Genomic DNA, 24,436 nt, shown 5'->3' with positions numbered 1-24,436 from the left:
ATGCCCATCACCCATCTAGCCCATCCCCCCACTCACCTCCCCTCCAGCAACCCTCAGTTTGTTCTCTATGTAAAAGAGTCTCTTATGATTTGCCTACTTCTTTGTCTTTACCTTATTTTTCCTTCTCTTTCCCTATGTTCATCTGTTCTGTTTCTTAAATTCCACATATGAATGAAATCATAAGATATTTGTCTTTCTCTGGCCTATTTCGCTAGCATAATACACTCTAGTTCCATCCACGTTGTTGCAAATGGCAAGATTGCATTCTTTTTGATCACCAAGTAATATTCCATTTACATACACACACACACACACACACACACACACACACACACACACACACCACTTCTTCTTTATCCATTCATCAGTTGATGGGCATTTAGGGTCTTTCTATAATTTGGCTAATGTTGAGAGTGCTGCCAAAGACACTGGAGTGCATGTGCCCCTTCAAATCACCTTTTTTGTATCCTTTGGATAAATACCTAGTAGTGCAATTGCTGGGTCATAAGGTAGTTCTATTTTTAATTTTTTCAGGAACCTCCAGACTGTTTTCCAGAGTGGCTGCACCAGTTTGCATTCCCACCAACAATGTAAAAGTATTGCCCTTTCTCCACATCTTTGCCAGCACCTGTTGTTTCCTGACTTGTTAGTTTTAGCCATTCTGACAGGTGTGAGGTGGTATCTCATTGTGGTTTGATTTATATTTCCCTGATGCTGAGTGATGCTGAATATCTTTTCATGTGTCTGTTAGCCATCTCTATGACTTCTTTGGAAAAGTGTCTGTTCATGTGTTCTGCCCATTTCTTCACTGGATTATTTGTTTTTTGAGTGTTGAGTTTGATAAGTTCTCCATAGATTTTGGATAGTAACACTTTATCCAACATGTCTTGCAAATACCTTCTCCCATTCTGTCAGTTGCCTTTTAGTTTTGTTGATTGTTTCCTTCCCTGTGCAGAATATTTTAATCTTAATAAAGTCCCAATAGCTCATTTTTCCTTTTGTTCCCTTTCCTCCAGAGACATGTCTAGTAAGAAAGTGCTGTGGCTGAGGTCAAAGCGGTTGCTGCTGGTTTTCCCCTCTAGGATTTTTTTAATGCAATATAAAAAGAAAACTGAAAATAATGGGGCTCCTAGGTGGCTCAAGCAGTTAAGTGACTGACTCTTGATTTCGGCTCAGGTCAGGATCTCATGGTTCATGGAATTGAGCTGTCAGTGCAGAGTCTGCCTGGGATTCTCTCTCTCCTCCCCCACCTCTCTCTGCCTCTACCCATGCTGGCACTCTCTCTCTTAAAATAAATAAATAAACATTTTTAAAAAAGAAAATTGAAAATAATAGACATTACTCAGTACTTAAGTCTATCTTCATTTAAGACTATACCTTCAACCAGATGGCCAGAAAATAGTCCCCATGAGAAATTAGTGTCAGGACTATTTGCATGGCTCATCTCAAAGCTTGGTGCATGGCTGTCATCCTGAAACACATCTTCTCTGACTGGAGTTGGACTTCTAATTCCTGGAAGTATATTTCCAGAATCCTAGCTTCATTACACCCTCTCACTAGATTGGTAGTTTACCTTGGTTTACAATTCCACAGTTGTTTCTATTCAGAATACCAAAGGAATAGTGCCACTGGTCTCCAGAATTGGTATCAGAAGTCCAATACCATTTCAATTCCAGTTCCCTTGTATATAACCCATTTGATCACTCTCAAAGATTTTAGAACAGTTTTTTCTCAGATATTTGCATAGCTGGTTCTTCTTTCTCATTATCCAATTCTCTGCTGATCTGTGGAGGGACCTCTGTTGATCAAAGAAGCCCCCACGTGTCACCCCACATCACCATACTATATTTTCACCAAAGTATTGCTACATGAAATTTTCTTGTTCTACTCTTTTCTATATTGTCTACTAAATAAACTATGGCTTCACAAGAATTCATTTGCTTCTGAAACCCCAGGGCCCAGGACAGTGAGCAGGTACTCAATAAGTGTTTAATGAGTAAATGAATGAAAGCCTGTGTACTAGCACTACCAGAAATAGAGTAAGAATAACTTTTCAACTGATATTTCTAAATTATGTGAAACAGGACCATGTGTAGGATCCCATTTTTGTCAGGGTGCTAATATTTATACAAACATGTCTTCTGGCCATAGTAAATCATAAATCAGGATCCCAAAAACTTTAAAACTAAAATCAAACTTTCGAGCAGTTCAATTTATTTGCCCTCAGAAAGCAACAGCCTAGGGTCAAATTATCTTCTTCCTCTAAGAAAATTAATATTTATCAAGTCAAGAGTTAATGTCATCATCTTGATTCTAGTTGAGAATTTGTGACCTGAGGAAGGCAATCCAGCAAGAGTGCAGGCTTCAACATCAGATGGCCTCAATCCTGATCCAGGCTTTGCCACGCAGGAGCTGTGTGTCCTTGGGGTGGTTATTTAACCTTTCTAAGCTACAATCTCTGAATTATGACAGTTTCTATCTCCTAGACTATGATGAGGGTCCAAGGAGGCCATTCACTTAAAATTCTAGGCAGAGTCCCTGAGCATTAATAAATGTTAGCTATAATTATTGTGAGAAATTATCTACTTGAACATTTCATATTCTTTACAAAATCTTGGCTGAAAACATCATTCATTACATTGCATGAAATAATTTCCTCTCTTAGTTTAGTGCTAACACAAAACTGCCTCTTCAAACACACTTGAGATTTTCCTTAATCAGGTGGGGCAAAGTATATGATGGATCATGTTTTCTTTCCAGAAGGAAACTCAGGCCATTTGCCATAATAACCTCTTCCAGATATCTTTTTTCTACTTAATTGTTTTTTCCTAGCAGACTTTCCTTGATTCAATGTTTCTTTTCTACATTATGTTTAACTTTGTAGCTTCTGGATCTACTATTTCCTAGCTGAGTGACCCTGCAGAAGGTATTCAACATCTAAAGTCCCATTTTCTTCATCTGTCAAATGAGAATTATTATGAACACAAATGACACTGTTACCCGAGCACCCCTTTTTCCTAAACACTCCTCTACTCCATCCATACGCCCTGGCAGTCATACAAGGGGCCCAACTCTATTAGTCTAGAAGTGGACATCTAATGCAAGCCGGACCAAGGAGACACTTGCCAGGAATTTTGTATTTAGAACTGAAAGAGTCAGGTTAAATTTCCTTCTGGTGGCTGAAATTATAAGACATAAATCTCAGGAGTTGCTGGTGGCTGTGTTTCCCACCTATGGAAGGAGTCACCGCACAGTGAAAGAATGGCTCTAAGATACAGGAAGGAGGAGAGGGCAAAGGAGTTCTAACAGTCCTAATGGTCCCTAGGTTCTCACTCTTCCTATAGCCTGGCTGTTCCATTAGACAGCCCGCTGTCTTTCCAATAAACTCTCCTTTCTGCATGCATAATTTGTGTTTGATTCCCATCATTTGAAACTGAAACAGTTCTAATACGTAGAAAATAAACCCTACTTTGAATAATTGCTATAAAAAGTAAATGAGACAAAACAATTAAGTGCCTAGCATATTACCTGGCACATAATACTCACTCAAGAAATGATTCCTATTAACATTATTTAGAAGATGGAGATACAAATCCTATATCAATTAATTAATGAACATGACTTTAACAGCTTACAAATTTTGTTTCTTGCAGTTTCAAAATTACTCAAAGGGATTCTTTGGTTTTGGATCTTGAAAGAATTGCAAAATAAGAGAAATGCTCTGATTAAGTTTGCTACATAGCACTAAATCCAAGTTACTCATACATACAGTTAAATGATCTTAGGGAATAGTGAAGTCTCAGATCCAGTAACCCACAATTTCTTGCTTAACTCACTTGTTTAGGTAAATATAGGGAGGAAAATTGGAAAAAGAATACAGACTCACATTCCACTTACTTCCACATATACAAGAATAAGTGAGACGCACTTCAGTGTCTAAATATTGACTTGGCTGCATTCACAGAAGTCTTCACATTGTATAAAGGGTGCAATATAGTAAAGTGAAAATGCCATACCTGGAGAGATACCACACTGACATTATCAAAATGGATGTGTCCGTTAGGTTCTGTGACAGCTGGATTTGCATAACATGTGACACCATTGATTGCAGGTAACGTTTTAGGTTGATGAGTTTTCTCACGAGAAGGACCAAAATCATCATTTGAAAAGTGGGTATGATCATTCTACATGAAACAATTTTTAAAGGAAGAAGAGGTTATAAGAAGGAAACATGGTACCTCACACATCCAAGAAAGCAGGGAGTCTAGTGTTTTTTATTTGTAAGAGAAAATCTGTATGACTATTCAATATGTAATCTTTTTAGATTTATAAATGTATCTTCATTTATTAGATTTTGTTTTTTCTGTTTGTTCATGTTAGGGTACGTATGCCTCCTTATTTTGATGAACACGAACGAATACAAATTGTGCACATTTTTTGACATTTAATTGTTGGTACTCATTCCAAATTCCACAGTATGAATCAAGTGTTTCTCTTACCCTTATTAATATATGGACTCTTTTCTTTCTCCTCACATTCACCAGCCTAAAAACTGAGTAGTTCATAGAATTATAAGGATAAAATTCCTGCCTTTATATGCCTATACAGCTATTAAGTAGATGTAGGGGGTCAAACATCATATATTTTAAATAAAGTCCATTTACCTGACCATATGCCTTTAATAACATCTTAAGCACTCTTTCGAAAAAGAAAAGTACGTAAAAGCCACCAAACACAGCAACCGCCTTCTCAACATAGTTGTCACTTTTGGGATTGAATCCAAAAGCCTAAGAGAGAAAAAAGTTCAGGTAAAAGTAAGTACTTTAACTTGATTTTTAGAAAATGATACCAAAATTTTTCAGTATACAATTTTTACCAAAGTTCTAAGTCCATCTTCAGATGAGGTAATATTGGGAAATACCCACAAAAATTACAAAACAAAAACTCTGAAATTTAAGTAACCAAACTGTAAGAGATCACACAGTGGTCTTATAACCAAAGTTCTGTTAATTAAAGACCCAGAATATCTTCTAGTTTCTTGGCTATATCCTTCAGAAACATTTGCCTTGAGAGAGGAATTTTTAGTAGTAAAGAAGAAGCACTGATTCTCATCTTTATAGATAATATTAGATCTGGGTAATAAAAAAATGAGACATTGATAATCCATTTTCTCTTAAAAGTAATGTATTTGTCCATCATATCCAGACTCAAATTTTTAAAGCAAACATGGCAAAGCCACTTGGATTACTGTTTTCCCAAGAGAGACCTTTTTAAACCTAGAGGGTCCTGGTAGGTCCTAAAGAGATAAAGAACTCAAGGGCTGAGCCCAAGAAAGATTTTCACACACACACACACACACACACACACACACACACACAAGAATGAAATAATCCACTGTCTAAAGGACACAGGGCAAGAGCTGGAGTTTCAAACTATAAAGAATCGAGGTGTTCCTAACAGACGAGAAACACAAACTTAAGTAAAAGCTATAGTAAATATATAAGGACATTTTGTGGTATATCTTCAGTAAGTTTGACATTGCATGCTCTTTAGAAAAATCAATAAATAATAAAAGTATGTGGAAAAATTAAAGCTGCCAAATGCAAGACAAAAAAAGTTTTAAGGCCCTCAGAGGTGTCCCAATGCTGTCTGGGCACGTCCTGGTGGCTGGCCTCCTAGAATATTAATTTTACCTCCAACACTGACATCTCCTGTAGCTTGAGACAAGCTTTTTCTTCTGCTGTGATTCAGCTTTGTCTCATCCAACACTATCAACCAGACCATAAAATGCTGTGAGAATTATGGAGCCTTAAAATGTACTAAGTGCTGAAACATTTAAAAGAAACAATTATTCACAAAGAGCCAACATCCTTACCTCTGGAATAAGCTGGAAAATGGCATTTGAAAATAGAGTCCCAATAGCCAGACCCACAAAAAATGTCAAAATCTTAGGGAAATAAGATTTCTTTATCAATGGAGTCAAAACCAATCCGAGGAGAGATGCCAGATTAATGATGGTCACTGACAGGAATCCATATCCCCAAACTGTAGATGAGAGGAAAAGAGTAGCAATTAATCAAAGCAAAGGGGCCAAAAATGAAGTCTTACTGTACATTAAGTTTGAAACAACTTGTTTCTTCAAAAGCTCGAATCAGATATCTTTTTTAAAACAAGATCTTCTCAATGAAAATTATACAGAAAGCTGTCAACATTACTATAGAATAATATTCATAGTTACAGTGCTTAAGCCTTCATCAGCCCTAAAGCACCCTTATGGGCTCAAAGAACGTTATAGCTTGTGGGGGGGGGGGGGGAATCTGGACAAGGACAACATCTAGAATAACGACAAACCGTGTGAGGCCCACAGGCTCCAAGTCACCTACTTTCATCTGGTGAAGCCTGGTTTAAAATTCACCCTTTCAGAGCACCTGGGTGGCTCAGTCAGTTAAGCATCTGACTTCAGCTCAGGTCATGATCTCACAGTTCCTGAGTTCAAGCCCTGCTTTAGGTGAGCACGAGCCCCGCATTGGGTGAGCACCCCATAGGTGAGCCCTGCCTCTCTCTCTCTCTCTCTCTCTCTCTCTCTCTCTCTCTTTCTCTCTGTCTCTCTCCCTCTCCTTTTCTCTCTCTGCCCTTCATGGGATTCTCCCTCCCTCCCTCTCTCTCTCTCTCTCTCTGCCCCTCACTCACTTGCACCCTCTCTCTCTCAATAAATAAATAAATAAAACTATTGAATCTTTAAAAAAATAAAATAAAATAAAATGGAGTCTTTCAGAGGAATATAGAGGCAGTGTGACTTTCAGGAAAAAGGTTCAAGGTGATAGGTGGAGGGTAGGGGTGGAAATGGGTGGGTACGGGTTAGCTTCAAAGTGACCATAGTTGCTGACACTGAGCTTGTCATAATCACTTGTCTGCAGGTGCCTGTGGAGAGCACCTCCTTGGAAAGACAGCACCTGGGCCCCCCAGCTGGGGCCTCCAGGACCCGGACTCAGCCAAGTGCAGTGAGCACTCAGCAGGGCAGCACATGGGAGCCAGAGAGAAGCTGCATTGCACAACTGGCTGCATTGTGCAACCTCAGAGTAAGGTGAAAATATCTTATGAAGTGAAGACTCTGGTGACAGAAGGAGATGACGCGTCTTTGACCTCTATCTCTAAGGCCTGGTACCCAATAGGTGCTTAATAAATGTTGCTTACGATGAAATGAACGAATGTGATCAGCTAATGGCATATGTGACCTCAATTTCCTCCGGATTATCCTAGAGGGGTTGGTTTCAGGACACACTCAGAGTGCAGGTGAAGAGCGCTGTGTGACCCCAGGACAGTCACGGATGGCAGTGCAGGCTGACATACAAATGGGCCCCTGGAACTGTGCGACACGTGGCTTTGCCTATGCCTCACACGCTGTGCACAAAGGACAACATGAAAGGTTAGAAAGCTGCCTCTGCATTGCCACTTCTTTAAAATGCGGAGAAAGCATTTTTAAATGTTAGACCTCTTTTCTCACCGACACCCTCAGTAGAGTACCATAGTAACACCTAATGCTTATGAGTGTTCACCATTGCCAGGTACTAAGCCAAGAAACTGACATGTATTAATTAATTTAATCCTCACAAAACCCTGTGAGGTAAGTACTCCTATTACCTCCTTCAAACAGTTGAGGAAACCAAACCATATGGAGTTCAGATGAGCTGCCTGAGTCATGCAGATGGCAAGCCGAATTTTGAGCCCAGGGAGTCTGGCCCCAGGACCAACATATTTTAGCAATATGCTTCCTTACTCCTGTGAAGGTATTCTAATTTTTAAAAGACCAAGGAACTGAACAAAACTGTAAAAATTTTACATTGTGCTTCCTAAATACAAGATTGCTCACCATTATTCTAGTTCAAGCGATTCTACCTACAAACAATCTTCGCAAATGTTTATGGAGCCTACGATATAGACCAAACCATGGTTCCTGCCAACGAGGAACATGGATCTTCTGCTTGTGGAACTGGGAAATGGTGTAGGCACAGACACACACAAAGCAATACAAGTTAGTTTGTACGGCATACCAAATGAAATGAACAGAAAATAAATGTTACTGTTACCACAAGACTCATCACAGCACTGACCATGACTTTATCTTCTCCAGATGCTTTCCTATCGGTTCCAGACCCCTGACCAGGCCCTGCAAAGTCATCTCATCGGAACTACAAAGGCCCACCTCATTCCCATTTACTACCTTATCACCTAACACAAGCTACCTACTCTCCTTAGACTTTCCACGTGGAGAAAGCTCTCCGTCCCATATCTCCCGCCATGGTATATTGATGTGTGGTTCCCCTTAATACAAATAGCCTTCTACCCTTCACAAGCCTGTATGCATGCATTCATTCAACAAACATTTATAATCTCATTGGGTAAACAGGAAAGACACATGCTGAAACTAAAATAAAAATGCACAGTTTTTGAGTACCAAACTAAGGCAAAAACCACATACACATACTAAACACATCACCTTCCCCTGAGAAATCTGTGATTTCCATAGATAGCACAAATGTTAGGATCAATTTCAATTTCTCACCCCAAGCAGTCCATTTCATAGATGATTGGCGACCAAACTCTATCAATTTTTCTTGAGGCCTCTCTCACTCCAACTTCTCCAACCTCATTGCCAGTGCCTTGAGTTGAGGCCCTCAGCCTCTCTTACTTCCTCTTCTGATGCATTATGAGTCTTCTGTCTGGTCTTCCTCCCCCTACTTGACATGGCCTCCAGACTTACATCCTAAAACACAACTGGTCATCTCATGCCCCTATTCAAAACTGCTGTTCATAAACTGACTCCCCCACAACTTCTCCAGTGTTATTTACACGCTTCTCAACATGGCCTTTATGCTAACACAATGCTTTCCAAGTAAGGAATTACCTTTACTTGTGGTTGTTTACCTGAAAACATCCTTCTATCTTTCATTGCCTAAGAAACTCACACTAGTTTCTCTAAGCCAACTCCAAAACCTCTTCTATGAAACTTTCCTAGCTCCTCCAGGCAGCTGTCCCCATGGCTCTTTGATTAAAGATAATTGGGCCATATACCATATCTTGTGTGCTAAAGTAGTTTTATCACTTTTATATTTGTCTACACGATACAAATTAAGACATTTTCAAGGAGATGAGCTATGTTTTTTCATCCTTAGTGCCTAAAGTATTGCCCAGAAAATAGCACACATTCTTTAATGAATGAACTAGTGAATGTCATATTTCATGACATTCATTCACATACAACCCAGAACTCTTGCCAAAAAAAAAAAAAAATTGCCTATTTAATCTTTCCAACCTTAGTTACTATTGTATATGTTTATCGGAATTACTTGGGGAAGTTGGGGAGTATGAATCATCATCTTCTAAGCATACTACATAACTTCCTCTTCTTGTATTGTCAGGACATTATTGAAGAAAAAAATTCCATTCATCCACTCAACTGGGGCACCAAAGAATAAATTACTATAAGAAAGTTACTTGGCCCTCTCCATATGTACAAAGGACTCCCTCTAATGATCTGATTCAAAGAGGATCCTTTCTCTCTCTTCTTAGTGAACTCTGAAAGATTTTGATAAATTTCCAAGGAAAATTAGTAACAATAGCTAACATTTATTGAAAGACCACTATTTGTTAAGATTCTTCTAAAAATTGCATCTACTCTAACTCATTTAATTCTCCTATTTCATAGAATTTTTACAAAAATAAAATAAGCCAGTTAATGTTGTCCCTAGTATATATAGTAAGCCTCCAGTATATGTCCTTATAATTTAAAAAATGATAAATTAGTAGACCACCATATAAATTTCAGTTCATTTAGCTCATTGTTATATAAAGAACTAGGAGTGAGGAGCCCTGTGTTCTCATCCTTCCTCAGATATCCTACCTGGAGGAAGCCATTCAACATCTCTGGAGCTTAACTTACGTTACCGACTCTACCACAGAATTGGACAATGTGATCTCCAGGGATGTGCGAGTAAAATTCTATTGTTCTTACTTATTATTTGCATTAAACAGCATCCTGTGACCTCATAAAAAAAATGCACCAATTTTGGATCATTAAATTATTGTTAAAACAATTAATCTATCTCCTCAAGAATTTGATTTACTATCAGTTTATGGTATTCATCAATAAGAGCTTAGAAAAGCACCTGAAAGGCAATTTCAAAATCACAAAATATGCGGTCTCTGATAAATGAGAATATTTTATCTGCCCACTGAAACATCAGTGTAAACATGTGTATAAAATCCTTATATCACGACTCCATTGGATTAGTTTTATTTTGGTTTTTCATTTTTTGAATGAGCTCAGAATTGACTCTACATTAGGTAAACAGTTACATCAAGAATCAAGTGCATTTCATTACTTAAAAGAATAGGCTTATACAAGGAGCACGGAATGGAGTGAACCTATGAACAAATTTATATGAGGAATGAATACAGACTTCCTTCTCTGTGCCAGGCACTGTTCTAGGCACTTGCATATATTAACTCATTTGATACCCCCAACAATTCTAGAAGGAAGGTAGTATAATTATTTCCATTTTATAGATGAGATGTCTGAGGCACAGAGATATTAAATAAATTGCTCAACACAGAAGCACACATAGTTGCACTAAAGTAAAACAAGACAGTGCACCAAATAAAGGCAATATAGTGTCAAATTAAACATCTTAGAGTACTCTACCAGTTACCCTAATTCTCCAGAAATTTTTCTCTGTCTTCTCCCACCCCATCCCACCCACTTCAGCCCCATTTCAATTCCTAAGATTATGTATACCCTAAGAGCCAGTTCTGTCTTTCTTGGGCCTCTGTCCAAATATTTGGTGCCTGCCTAATCTTGTAACTTAGAACTATTGATTTTCCATTTTATGACTTTGTAGTGTTGACCCTGGAATCCCCTCACTTCCTGCTTCCCAATTCCCTGTTCCTACCTCCTGGTTCCTAAGATAGAGGAAACCTGGGAATTAGGGTTAAAAACACTTTTGAATGCACTCACTAACATGCAGAGTAGAGGACTTGCTTTTTCTGAAGTTTCATCTCCTATACCCAGAATTATGTATATGGTGGATATATTTTATTTAACAGATATATATATATATATATATATATATATATATATATATAGTGCCTAAGCAAATGCTATATTATATTCTACGTGCTTTACAAATATTATTTAATCTTTATAGCAACACTATAAGAAAGGTACTGTTTTAGATAAGAAAACTGAGGCAGAAAGGCATAGTCATGTGCCCAAAATAGCTGGAAAGTTACAGAGCTGGGATTTGAGTCCAGGTGGACTGGCTTCAGAATCTATGTTTTTATTATGTTACGCTATTATTAAAAGTTAATATACAAAGCATTCCTGAATTTGCTTTTGAACACAAAATGCAAATTATATTAGACAAACTTGTAGAAATACAAACATATTCCTATTTAGTATATAATCTAGAAAAAATATTTGCTTAAACAATTCGCTGTGAAATTATTGTTCTTCACAAAATTGCTAATTATATTGATGAAGTATATTTGGGCCCTTTACATGAATGTAAATACGGAATATAAAAGAGAACATGGATCATGAAGCTGAGACAGCTGGGTTTGAAAAAGGCTCTATCACGTGCAAGTTGTGTACTCTTGAGCAAATGACTTTATACTCTCCATACATACGTTTCCTTGGCTATAAAATGGGAGCAGTAGTTCCCACATCGTATAAGTTGAATGAAGATTAAATGAGTTAACATAGGTCAAGTATTTGGAACAGTACTCGCCCACATAGTGAATACTGCGTAACAGTCGACTATTATCATTATTTTTGCCATTGTTACCACTCTTGTTACTAAGATAGAGAGAGATCAAAGTACATACATATTCACAAAGGAATAAATCAGTGGAATCAGCACTTCCTTTGTTGAGGTGTCCCTTTTCTTCTCTATCTTCTCTCTCCTTATATTCTTTTATACTCAAGTTAGATGTGCTCACTCAGACCAGTGGCTTCAAATGCCACCTCTAAGATGACAAATTTCTAGCCTTGACCTGTTGTCTGAACATCAGATGTGTGCATGGCACTGACTACTGTACAACTTTCCTTGATGGTCTGCATCAGTGTCTCACACTGATCATGTGAAAAATTATACCCAATCCTCACCACTTGCTTCCTCCATAAGAAACTGCTGCTCGGGGCGCCTGGGTGGCGCAGTCGGTTAAGCGTCCGACTTCAGCCAGGTCACGATCTCGCGGTCTGTGAGTTCGAGCCCCGCGTCAGGCTCTGGGCTGATGGCTCAGAGCCTGGAGCCTGTTTCCGATTCTGTGTCTCCCTCTCTCTCTGCCCCTCCCCCGTTCATGCTCTGTCTCTCTCTGTCGCAAAAATAAATAAACGTTGAAAAAAAAAATTAAAAAAAAAAAAAAAAGAAACTGCTGCTCCCAGTTTTCTCTCTCCTAGGAAATGGCACAAACATCTCTCCAGCTTCTGTGGTTCAAATCTTGACTCATCTTTCCCAACCCCCACGATCTAATCCAGAAGCAAATCCATTTTAGCACAGTTTCCAAAATCCATCGTGGATCTGATCACTGCTCCCTTCTACCTCTCCCACCTCAGCCCAAGTCCCCTTCATCCTTAGCACCAACCCTGGGAAACTGCCTCCTAATTCCCTTGCATCCACTCATACCACATTACAACTTATTCTTCAAACCGCAGGGAGAATAATCTTGTACAAATCCAAACAAAATCATGTCACTCCCCCATTTATAACCCTACAGTGTCTTCATACCACATTCAGAGCAAAACCCAGTCAATTTACTGCATTCTACACGGCCCAGGGCATCATTTCCTTCCAGTCTCCCTCTTGCTTCCTATGCTCCAGACACACAAGCTTTCTTGCAGTTCCTTACATACGCCAAGCTCATTGTCAAGCTTATGGTGACTGTTCCCTTGACCAAGAACGTTCTTTTTCCAGAGAACATCTTGCCGTGGTCCTCTCCTTTACCTTCAGTCAGGACCCTGCTCAAATGTAATCTCATCAGAAAGGCCTTCTCTGATGTATTGAAAATCACACTCACTCACTATCTCCTTCTATCCCTTACCTACTTAATTTCTTCATGGCATTTATCACTCTGACATTACATTACTTATTTGCTTGTTTGTATAAATGTTTATTATTTCTCTTCTCCATTATACTGTAAGCCCTGAAAGGGCAGGAAATTTTTCTTCTTTGCTACTGAATCCTCAATGCCCAGAACAACATTTGGCATGTCATTCAAAAAACATTTATTGGGGCACCTGGGTGGCTCAGTCAGTTAAGCGTCCGACTTCGGCTCAGGCCATGATCTCACAGTTTGTGGGTTTCGGCCCCATGTCGGGCTCTGTGCTGACAGCTCGGAGCCTGGAGCCTGCTTTGGATTCTGTGTCTCCCTCTCTCTCTGCCCCTACCCCACTCGCGCCCTCTGTCTCTCAAAAATAAATAAACATTAAAAAAATTAAAATAAAAACATTTATTGAACAATGTAAAAAAAAATGAGAATTAAAATATCCATGTGGGTCAGGTTAATGATTTGAGGGTACCAAGAAATTGCACATAGCTGGAAAACAGACCCGTGGAAGAAATAGTTTATTTTATTTGGAAAAGAATTCTTCTACATGGTTAAGTAGGTGAACTATACCGTAAGCATGCACTTGTTTTCTCGGATTTTAGAATTTCTTTGCAGCAGGTTGTTCCTTTGAAATGCAGTACATATGGCAATACTATTACAGGCACTTAAAGAAGAGTCACTGGCATTTTCTTTTGTTAATGAAAATTAAAACAATCATAACTCATAACCTTAATATTTAATCTAAGTGGGATATTCCTTTATCCCTTTACTGAAAATTACAGATAAATTGATAAGCTTTTAAATAATAAGATAAGCACAAGGTAAGGGAAATCACCTTATCAGTTATGAGCCAAATAGTTGACATACAATCCAACAAGTACAGTATAAGGCATCTATTGTTTAAAATCAAGAATTGAGTTTTACAAAGTTTTTAAGTGGTACCAAGTATAACTCTGACTCCACAAATGTTTTATAAAGTTTTTAATTGGTACCAAATATAACTTTGACTCCACAAATAAAAGAGCACAACTTATGAAGCTTAAATGAGTTCTAATTATTCTTATTCTAAACACTTTCAGAATATAAGCATTTTACCAACAGCTTCTAGGTAGATTAAATAAAAGCAATAAAGCAGAGAAAGAAGCATGTTGATTTAATTTCAAACTAGCCTATAGGCTTTTCAAACAAACAGGAGAAGAAAAAAAAAAAAAAAAAACTTCCAACATACCTTCCGAAATATTTGGTTTTGTTTTGTGTTTGGGCCGATCCTCACAAGGATGAAAGTTCAGTTGTTGTAAGACTGCTGGACAGATGACAGAGAAGTTGGAGCTGCTTATCTGGGTAGTATTTGAAAAGCCATGAAGGGAAAAGATCTCTTCAGCTGATAGACACTAAAACAAGAGAAACAAAGTAAACATATGTGTTAGCATAGTAAAAGCATGCAAGCAAAGATACTCTAAGGAGACCCAGGATATTTTATCTAGATACACAGCCCAAACTTTACACAGAAGCCCTGTAGTTTTAAAACAGCCCACAACTCTTTAAACCTAGAAATAAGAAAAAGATAGCAAAACATGGGGGAAAAAAAAACTCTTGTCTACCTATAGCAGCCAAGAAGGTAAGAACTAGTTTGGGGATTTCCAAGGACTTTAAAAATATTAAAAGTGGACCAACAGGTTTCAAATGAGAAGCTTTAAAACTATTCTGTATTCTCAATCTCCCCTCTCTGTTTTTCTTTAGATAGAATGGATATTTTGTGTAGGCAATTGGGATAGCTCTCTGCAACATTTTTTGTAGACAAACACCTGGCTCCTTTACAGTTTCTTAGTTAAGAAACTCATCCATGCTCCTAGACAGCAATAATAATTCCAATACACAAAAGTTGTTTTAAAGCATATCTTTAGTACATATGGTAGTTTGCTAAAATATGTATTGTTCTCACTGATAGTGGGTAGCTGTTCTATACCATATAAAGTTTTAAAAATAGTGCTAGGCTGCATAGAAATTCATTAACTATCAATGAGGAATAAAATCTGCATTAGAAAAAAAATTCTTTTTTTTTTTTTTTTTTTTTTTTAAATTTTTTTTTCAACATTTATTTATTTTGGGACAGAGAGAGACAGAGCATGAACGGGGGAGGGGCAGAGAGAGAGGGAGACACAGAATCGGAAACAGGCTCCAGGCTCTGAGCCATCAGCCCAGAGCCCGACGCGGGGCTCGAACTCACGGACCGCGAGATCGTGACCTGGCTGAAGTCGGACGCTTAACCGACTGCGCCACCCAGGCGCCCCAGAAAAAAAATTCTTTATGAAAATAACTTTTTAAAGGTATCATTTACTTACTCTTTACTCTTGGGCATCTTTTAATTGTAAACTATAGTCCACATACTTGCATTACCAGGAATATAAAAGAAAGTAAATGTGTTACTATTGTTAATAATTGTTGTAAGAATTATAGAGTGTGAAAAATATCCATTCACTCAAACAGAAGAGTCTATCTTTAATAAGTACAATTGAGAAAAGTTCTTTACATGCTTCAGCCAATATTCAAACTAAGATCTTAGCTTTGTACTATAGTCTAGACTCTGTTCTCCCAAAATTCACATATTGAAGCCCTAACTCTTAATATAATGTTTAAAGTTGGGGCTTTTGAGCCCCACGTTGGGCTCTGTGCTGACAGCTCAGAGCCTGGAGCCTGCTTTGGATTCTCTCTCTCTCTCTCTCTCTGCCCCTTCCCTGCTCACAATGTATCTCTCTCTGTCTCTCAAAAATAAATAAACTTGAGAGAAAGAAAGAAAGAAAGAAAGAAAGAAAGAAAGAAAGAAAGAAAAAAGAAAAAAGAAAGGAAGAAAGATGAAAGAGAAAGAAAAAGAAAGAAAGAAAGAAAGAAAGAAAGAAAGTTGGGGCCTTTGGGAGATAATTAAGGTTAGATGAGGTCATGAGCATGGTGTCTTAGTCCAGCTAGATTAGTGGTCTTAAAGACAGCAGAAAACTTGCTTGCCCTCTCTCCACCATGTGAGTAGACAGCCAGAAGGCAGCCATTTGCAATCCAAAGACAGAGCCCTTACCAGACAGAGGCCCTTCTGACACCTCAGTTTTGGACTTGCCGTCTCCAGAACTGTAATAAAACTAACTTCTTTTTTTCTTTAATTTTTTTAATGTTTATTTGTTTTTGAGAGAAAGAAAGATACACAGAGTGCGAGTGGGGGAGGGTCAGAGAGAGAAAGAGACACAGAATCCGAAGCAGGCTCCAGGCTCTGAGCTGTCAGCACAGAGCCTGACGCGGAGCTTGAACTCATAAACAGTGAGATCAGACCTGAGCCGAAGTCAGACACTTAACCAACTGAGCCACCCAGCGCCCCAGAAAACTAACTTCTATTATTCAAGCTATCCAGTTTATGGTAGTCTGTTATGGCAGCCCAAACTGATCAACACTCTATGAATGGTATTTGAGAACTCAAAAGTTGATGTGAATTGTTTGACCATGAAGCCTTTTCCTTCACAATAGAAATAATGCCACTAAAAATGTAAGATGTGAGTATGAGAATATCACTACTAAGTATTAAGAAATGATGAAAAAACATCAAATATACCAAGATGTATGCAGCTGTCAAAACTAAAACTGCAATTGCCTTAAAGAAAATGCATATTCGGACTTCTGTTTTGTTTTTTTACTGCCTAAGTACATGCCTAAGTCTGTTCCTTGTTCAACCCATGACAATGGGTTTGGCTTCATGACAATGATAGCTGTGTGCCATCCCTAGAACAGGGGGTACCAATGCAACGTTCTGTTAGCAGTCTTCCCTTAGGCAGAGATGAGGGGGGGTAATAAACTAATGCAGGGAGAAAATAGCTCCATAGGAGGAAGGAAAGTGGGAATACTTTGTTCGTTACCATGAAACCACCCAGGAGCAAAATTCCTAGCCTCAAAAATTAGATTTCCTGTGGTTAAACTGCATGATTCCAGGACTAAATGTGGGTAATAGCATAAATAGCAGCTAAGACAGCACTGTTTCCCCACAAGAAGTCTTCACCTACTTGGACTTCAAGTTCCTCTAAGTATGAAATAGGATGAAAAGGGAAGCCGCCCATAGATAATTTCCAAAGTCTTCTCAGAATTAGCATCCTAGACTTCCTAAAACTTGATGACTGTTAGGCAGTTCTTTTCAGGCTCAAATTGTGACTCATTAGTGGGTCAGAAAATCCACTTACAAGGTCACAGTCAGCATTTTGTAAGCAGGCAAAAACTATAATAGAAACTACGGAGTGTATCACTCATAACAAGATATTATTTAGTGACACTTTTGCTTCAGTTACACATTATACAAACCATGTATATATACACTGGATCACAATGTCACATTCACTTTTTTACAGTAAATGACAGTTAACAGTTTGAAAATCACTACCCTCAAAAATGCGTTAATTGCCCACCGTGCATCATTAAAGACACTCTCCTACATACAGTTAGAAAAAAATAGCGCAGCCGAAGGACTACAATAGTGTAAGACAGCTTAAAGTCTTGCTGGTCTGTGCAGTGTCTGTGTAGAAATTTGGGGGGGCAGGTGGTCACGGATAATCACACTTTGACAGTAGCAACTACTCAATCCCCGAAAGAACGAGGAGGTGGAGAGATAACAAAACTCTAGGCCTTGCCTAACCAAGAAACACTCTTCACTATAGACAACACGCTGATAGTTACCAGAGGGGTGAGGGTGGGGGGTGGTGGGTGAAATGGGCGATGGGGATTAAGGAGTGGACCTGTTGTGATGAGTACTGCGTGTTGCATGGAAGGGTTGAATCAGTAAATTGTAAACCTGAAACTAATATCACACTGTATGTTAACTAACGGAAATTTAAAGACAAACTTAAATAAAAAAAAAAAAAAAAAAAACACAACTCTAGGCCTTGCCTTATAATGAGAACGAGGACAGAGTACTAGCAGAACCCTAGCAGTGTGGCAAAACTGAATTAATGGCAGGCCTGATTTATTTAAAATAGCTATCTACCGGCAAGTAGGATGCAAATAACTTTACACAACCGCCTATTTGGCTTTACAATCTAGATTTCCATAATGCTTTGATTTAACAAAGTTGAACCTGAAACAAAGAAAGCAGTTGTCTAAGAATGGGCGGTGTTTCCCAGAGCAGGGATAAACAGGATGAGAGCCCAATGCCAGAGCAGTGAGGTGACAACAGAACTGGTTGAACCGTTAAGGAAGGTCAAACATCCTCTCAAACACACCCCTTCACCTCCAAAACAAACAATGAATAAATTATGAAAGCAGCGGGAGGCACCAGGGCTCTTCATAGAACAATCCAGGATGATGAGCCTGAATCGTACGCATCTTGATAAAACTTCCTGAGCTTTTTTGCCATCTTGCTTTACATTTATGCACTGAGCTTTCCTCCTTGGCATCTATTTGTTTTTACAACACCGCTATTGTCAAGGGGAGCACCGGAAGCTCGCCGGCCCTTTGAGCTCTGTGCTATCAGAGGCAAACTCCAACCACCTGCCACCCTAATGTTCAGTGGGTTGACTTGTTTTCTCAAAGCATTTTCTCCAATTTTTTTTTTAACTCCTTTGGTCTCTTGGCCACATGAAGGCGATCTCAAACGGGTCTTATTCAGATGAAGCACCCAAGTAAGGAAGATGTAGAGGTAAAGGGGTTTAGATGCATATCATAAACGAGATCTCAAATTATATCCAGAATCATTTAACCAAATAGTTCCATGCATTTCTTCTTCTATTTCCCCTACTCCTTCTTCCTCACCAATTCTGGCTAGACAGAAATTTTTGGGTTTGGTTTCTTTTTGTTGGTGTGTTTTTTTGTGGGTTTTTTTTTTTTTTTGGCGGGTTGGGGGGTTGTTCGTTTCTTTGTTTTGTTTTGTTTTGTTTTTGCATCTTTTTCAGGACACATCTTTGTGGAAATGCTGATGCAGGGAGGGACAGGGACAGGGTTGAATGATTAGGGCACTTCCTCCCCAACATTTTGTACAGTTAAAACTTGCTAATAATAAATGCCAACGAGTTAGGCAAGATTTGAAATCACACAGCATAGATAATGACACAGGCCCTGTACTTGGCTAAACTTTGGTCAGGCTCCTCTAATCCTTTGAGGCCTCTGCCTTGCATCCATTCTCACAGGGTCTGCACTGTCCCATTTTAGCAAGAATCCTGCTAAAATCCTTGGGATCTGATCACTCCTGCCTGCCTTCAGTAAGGATCCTATTAAGTAGGATCCTCCTCCCCCCCAAATCCCTAGGATCCTCCTCCTCCCCAAATCCCTAATGTTTCCTCTTAGTAATTTTCCATTCCTTGACCCCACCTTGCTCCTTGGTTATAAATCACCACTTGTCCATGATGTATTTGGAAATGAGCCCAGGTCTACACTGAGGTCCCTTCTCCCCTATTGCAACAGTTCTTGAATACAATCTGTTTTTATAGCTTCAACTACTGTTGTACTATATTACAAGTATAATAACCATGTAATTGTACTACATGTTGCATAAATTATTTTCTTCATTTAACAAAATTTCTAGAATCATAGAAGTCTGGGTATAATACCGATGGGAGAAGAGGAAGGTGGGGGAAGTTGAAGTTTGACAACCAAGAAAGAAATAACACAAAGGTAAGTCCTAACACCCTCCATTAAGAAATCTAATAATTGTGGCAGAAATAAATCACACACCAATGTTTATAAAACCTGAGAAAAAGTGATAAATTCATAAGACACAATGATAAAGAGCTAGGAATGTTCCCGTAAGGGAGAAATGATAGGCAGAGGAAACAGTCAAAAACAACTCTGAGGTTAGGCCTTTGAGAAAGTAGACAGCGGCTGTTGCCACAGATGTGACTGGGGGCCGTAGGAAAAGAAATACATTTGGGAGGGTGGTGGCCAGTTTGGTTTGAGACATTTTAAGTTATAAGGCCTGTGAAATACCAGATGGAAATGATGAGTGAGCTTTTTCCAAGAAAGGTAGAGGCCAGAGATAAGGACGTGACTGTCTTCCGTGAGGAGATAAGAGCATGGGGGGGGGGGGGGTCGGAGAGTGGGGGGGCGGGGATCGACAGAGTTCAGAAAGAAGAGAAAAGCTTTGGAGTTTAGGAACACATATATAATTTGTGCAAAAGCAGCAGGAGAAACCAGAGAACAAGAAAGAGCGAGAAAAGCCCAAAACTTAAGAAGTCCTCTAGGCCAGTAAAATGGAGTGAATGCCTGTTGTTTTTGCCTGCCTGAGATCCCCATCATCCAGTAACAGACCATCTTCCTGCCATGGGAGCCTCCTTCTATGTGATGTAGTTGGGGCTGATCAGAGAACACGTGACCCAGACCAGTCCACTGTCTCCTAGAGCTATTGAAAAAAATCTTTTTTGACTAGGATTGCTATGAGCCTGGGGTTCCCTTAGGCCACGTTTCCAGCATGTGAAAGAAGGTGAACTAATGCGTAGAGATGACAGGTTTCCAACACAGTTGCTAATCCCCTGGTTAGAGCTGTGCCTAAAGCTGGTTCTGCCCCTTGACTCTTCAGTGACCTGAGACAATGAATTCCCTTTGTGACTTAAGCTAATTAAGTTTTTTTCACTTACAAATGAAAGACTACTGATTGATCTATAAAGTAATCATCCTAAAAGACATTTTTAAAGCTAGGAAATGAAGGGGCGCCTGGGTGGCTCAGTCGGTTAAGCTTCCGACTTTGGCTCAGGTCATGATCTCGCGGTCCGTGAGTTCAAGCCCCACGTCAGGCTCTGTGCTGACAGCTCGGAGCCTGGAGCCTGTTTCAGATTCTGTGTCTCCCTCTCTCTCTGGCCCTCCCCCGTTCATGCTCTGTCTCTCTCTGTCTCAGAAATAAAATAAACGTTAAAAAAAAAAAAAAAGGAAAAAAATAAAAATAAAATTAAAAAAAGCTAGGAAATGAAGCTATGTCCAGAACCTATGGGAAAACAAAACAATAAGCTTTTCCACTCCTTAAACCTTCTCTATTCTTCCTTTTCTCAACACATAGGCAGCTCTCTCTACTTGGCTGTCTTGTCAAATGGCACAGATTAAACAATAAAGAACAATAAGAACATCTGATCCTGTGCCCACTATGCCAAGGCTTTCACACCACACTGAAAGTGAAATATCATTCTATTCAAAAGTCACCCCAAAGATTATTTCAGATTCTGCTTTTCCATGAACTGTGCTTCTGTGGAAGCTGAACGGTTCACAAACCCAATCAGGACACTGCTAGTTGTGCCATGTTTTCTCTTATGAAGGTAAACGTAGGAAGAGGCAGCACTTTGTGATTCATTTAGACTCAATGACAGTCAAAGTTAGAATGAAACATCTAGTCCAGTCAGTTTTTTAGGATGTCAAGTAACTGAGCCACACAAACTTTAAATTTCATTACCAAGCCCCAAGGGAGCCCAAGGTAGAACTGGGATTAGTATCCAAGTCTGAGGAGCCTGTGTGGCTCAGTCAGTTGAGTGTCCAACTATTGATTTTGGCTCAGGTCTTGACCCAGGGTTGTGGGATCGAGCCCCTGCATCAGGCTCTGCATTGAACATAAAGCCTGCTTGGGATTCTCTCTCTCCCTCTCGCCCTCTGCCCCTCTTCCCAACTCACATGCATGCACACTCCCTCTCTCTCCCTCTCTAAAATAAAATTAAAAAAAAAAAAAAAGAATCCAAGTCTGAAAAAGAACCTTGTCTACCTCTTTTTCTTTTAGTGACTTCTCTACCCTGCCCTGCCCTGCCACACCTGTTGTTTTACAGCAGGAACTACGGCTACCTTCTGGAATTTGCCGTGTATGTAGCTGAGATGAAAACCAAACAACTCCTCCTTCCCTTTACCCCAAGTGAATGACTCATCTCCCATTCTTTGAAGAGATGTGACAGGTAAGAGTCTGAATAAAAATCCATCCAAAATCTTCATCACTTCTACTCTCATCAAAGCCAATCCTACTTTTCCCTCACTGCCACTGGTGAATATTCATTCACCAAATACAGGTCGATAACATTTTCTCCGGGCCAGGTGTTCTGATGGATGCTGAGAAAAAGACATGGTTCCATCTTCAATAAGCTCATCATTCAGTAGATAAAACATATATATACAAATGATATAGCTATAGTACAACGTGGGAAGGGGAATAGTAAAGATACATGCAAGGTATTATGAGGAAAGAGGTCTGGGAAGGCTTCTTAGAAGACTAGATACATGTGCTGAGTCTGAAATGCTAAGTCAGTGCGTTTGTTGGCTGGAGAGATAAGGTATGAGCCACAAAAACTTCCGTCGGCAGAAATCAGTAACACAAGTAAGTATATGATTAGTTGGCAAATGAATTTTATAAGCAATAGTTATTATAGGAGTACTGAGAAGCCCATAAAAGATATATGCTCAATCTATACCATTTCTTTTAATTCCCAGATCAATTACTAAAGTAGGCTATAGGAGAAATCTGGGATAAAGAAATGATATCTTAGAAAAGTAAGCTGTCCAAGATGAAACAACTCATAAATGTTAAAGACAGAATTCAAACCGATGTCTTCTTGCATTTTCTGACTTCTAAGCCAATACTCTCGCTGCAATAGCCCTATGTTTTTTTGGCTGAACACTGAGAATGAGAAGAACACAAATAATGAAAGAGAGAACCATTTAGACCCTGGCAAGGAGTATATTTGTTGCCCCTAAAGTGACATGAGTCATAGAGTTAAATTACTCTTAGATCATATTTAGCGTTCTACCCGAGGAGAAACCTCGCAAACAATCAAACATCAGCCAGGTTTTCTCACCACGGTGAGAATTGAGGAAATGCAAGATGGCTGTGAGTCTTTGCCCCTCAAATAGCCCTTCTACCGGTCACCCAAACAAGAATGTTGGGCACACTCACACAGCAGACAGCCCAGAACCTGGTACAATACCCTCAGCCACACATCCATGGTTGCTACATTGCCATGAGCTACTCTTGTAACAGGATCATCAAATCTGGAATACCTGGATGTGTGCCATTTTGAATGCTTTGCATCCGTGTTACTATTTTCAATTCCATGTTTTTGCAGCTCAAGCAGAGGAGTCACCAGGTTGGTTCATCCACCTCAGCTACCATCACATAACCATATGACTGTGAGACCAGCACGACTGGCCATAGATTGTTAGGAATGTATTGAGAGGAGGAAAAGGTGAAGATCCAAAATAATTATTTAATGGGAACAAAACCTCTGGAATCCTTGAGATCACATTTACCACAGTATTTACGAATGCTAATACTAACAATTCTGCTATTATATATATATATATATATATATATATATATATATATATATATATGCATATATATATATATATAAAACATTGTGCGCCTGGCACACAGTAGGGCTCAGTAAATAACTTGTGGAATGAATGGATGAGTAAATGAATACACGAACCCCTCACTTGTCTTCACAGTATTTTTAAAAAGACAACTGCAAAACATTTTAAGTTCACAGTAGTAACCTAAAGAAAATTATGAAAAAACAAACAAGCCCAGAAAGTGCGGTATACATTAGAGTGGTTCCAAGTGGCGACTAGCCAAAGCTCCCAAAAGAACAACTTAAATACTGAAATGTTGAAAAGGTGGTTTGAGTTAAACAACTGGGAGGCCCTTTCTGACCATGAAACAAGTGGACAGTACCTGTTCATCCTTTCAGGGGTAACTGCACAATGTCATGGAACCAGGGATTTCGATGCTCCACCCTGGCAGCAGCGTGTTCAAAGTCAGAATGACTGAAAACACCACTTCCAGCGTTGCTGCTGATGCAATAATGGAACTACCAAGCCTTAGTCACAAGGAGCGTTGAGTACCTCTTCCAAACCCCCTTGGTATTGCTCAATATATATATGGCACTGAGTCACACTAAGCAACATTCTCTTGAACTTTTTCCCTCTTCATTTCCTCTTCAACGTCTTCTCAATACAATTTTACCAAGACAAAAGGGATTTTTTCTAAGGTTTGCACAAAGATCATGCTAGACATGTGATCTCTAGGTTCAAGAGGTGGCTAATTGAGCGATCCCAGCTCTGTTTTCCCGATTCATTTTTCCATCGTTCCCTCAACTCTTCTCACACCTCTTACTGAAGCCACTAGAGTGCTGATGCATTTCCACGCAGAATACATACATACACACACACACAAACACATGTGCGCACACGCATTCACATTCACTCAAAACTGCTCCTAAAGAAGAGACATAAAGGGCCTTAGGTATATTATTTAAAGAAAATAGCTTGCTTTGTGATACATTGTTCGGGGAAATAATATTATCGTGAAACAGTAGGTATCGAATGACATCATTCTATAAATAAGGTTCAATCC

General features: G+C 39.2%; 1 protein-coding gene across 2 annotated transcripts in view; it reads right to left on the bottom strand.

Annotated features, from left to right (window-relative positions):
- The window catches only part of SLC39A8 (solute carrier family 39 member 8), an 80,211-nt gene that overhangs the window by 38,532 nt on the left and 17,243 nt on the right, over positions 1–24,436 (bottom strand). For both annotated transcript variants that reach the window (XM_086704501.1, XM_086704502.1), the window contains exons 3-6: positions 14,333–14,495; positions 5,876–6,045; positions 4,665–4,787; positions 4,017–4,184 (exon numbers count right to left, since the gene is read on the bottom strand). In XM_086704501.1, the coding sequence (XP_086560627.1) occupies positions 4,017–4,184; positions 4,665–4,787; positions 5,876–6,045; positions 14,333–14,495 (624 nt within the window). The remainder of the gene's footprint in view (positions 1–4,016; positions 4,185–4,664; positions 4,788–5,875; positions 6,046–14,332; positions 14,496–24,436) is intronic.

This window comes from Puma concolor, chromosome B1 (assembly GCF_028749965.1).
Source record: "Puma concolor isolate L17-30 chromosome B1, mPumCon1.1.hap2, whole genome shotgun sequence".
NCBI classification, from domain to species: domain Eukaryota; kingdom Metazoa; phylum Chordata; class Mammalia; order Carnivora; family Felidae; genus Puma; species Puma concolor.
Note: the sequence above shows the minus strand (reverse complement) of the source record. Positions and strands in the feature narration are given on the sequence as shown.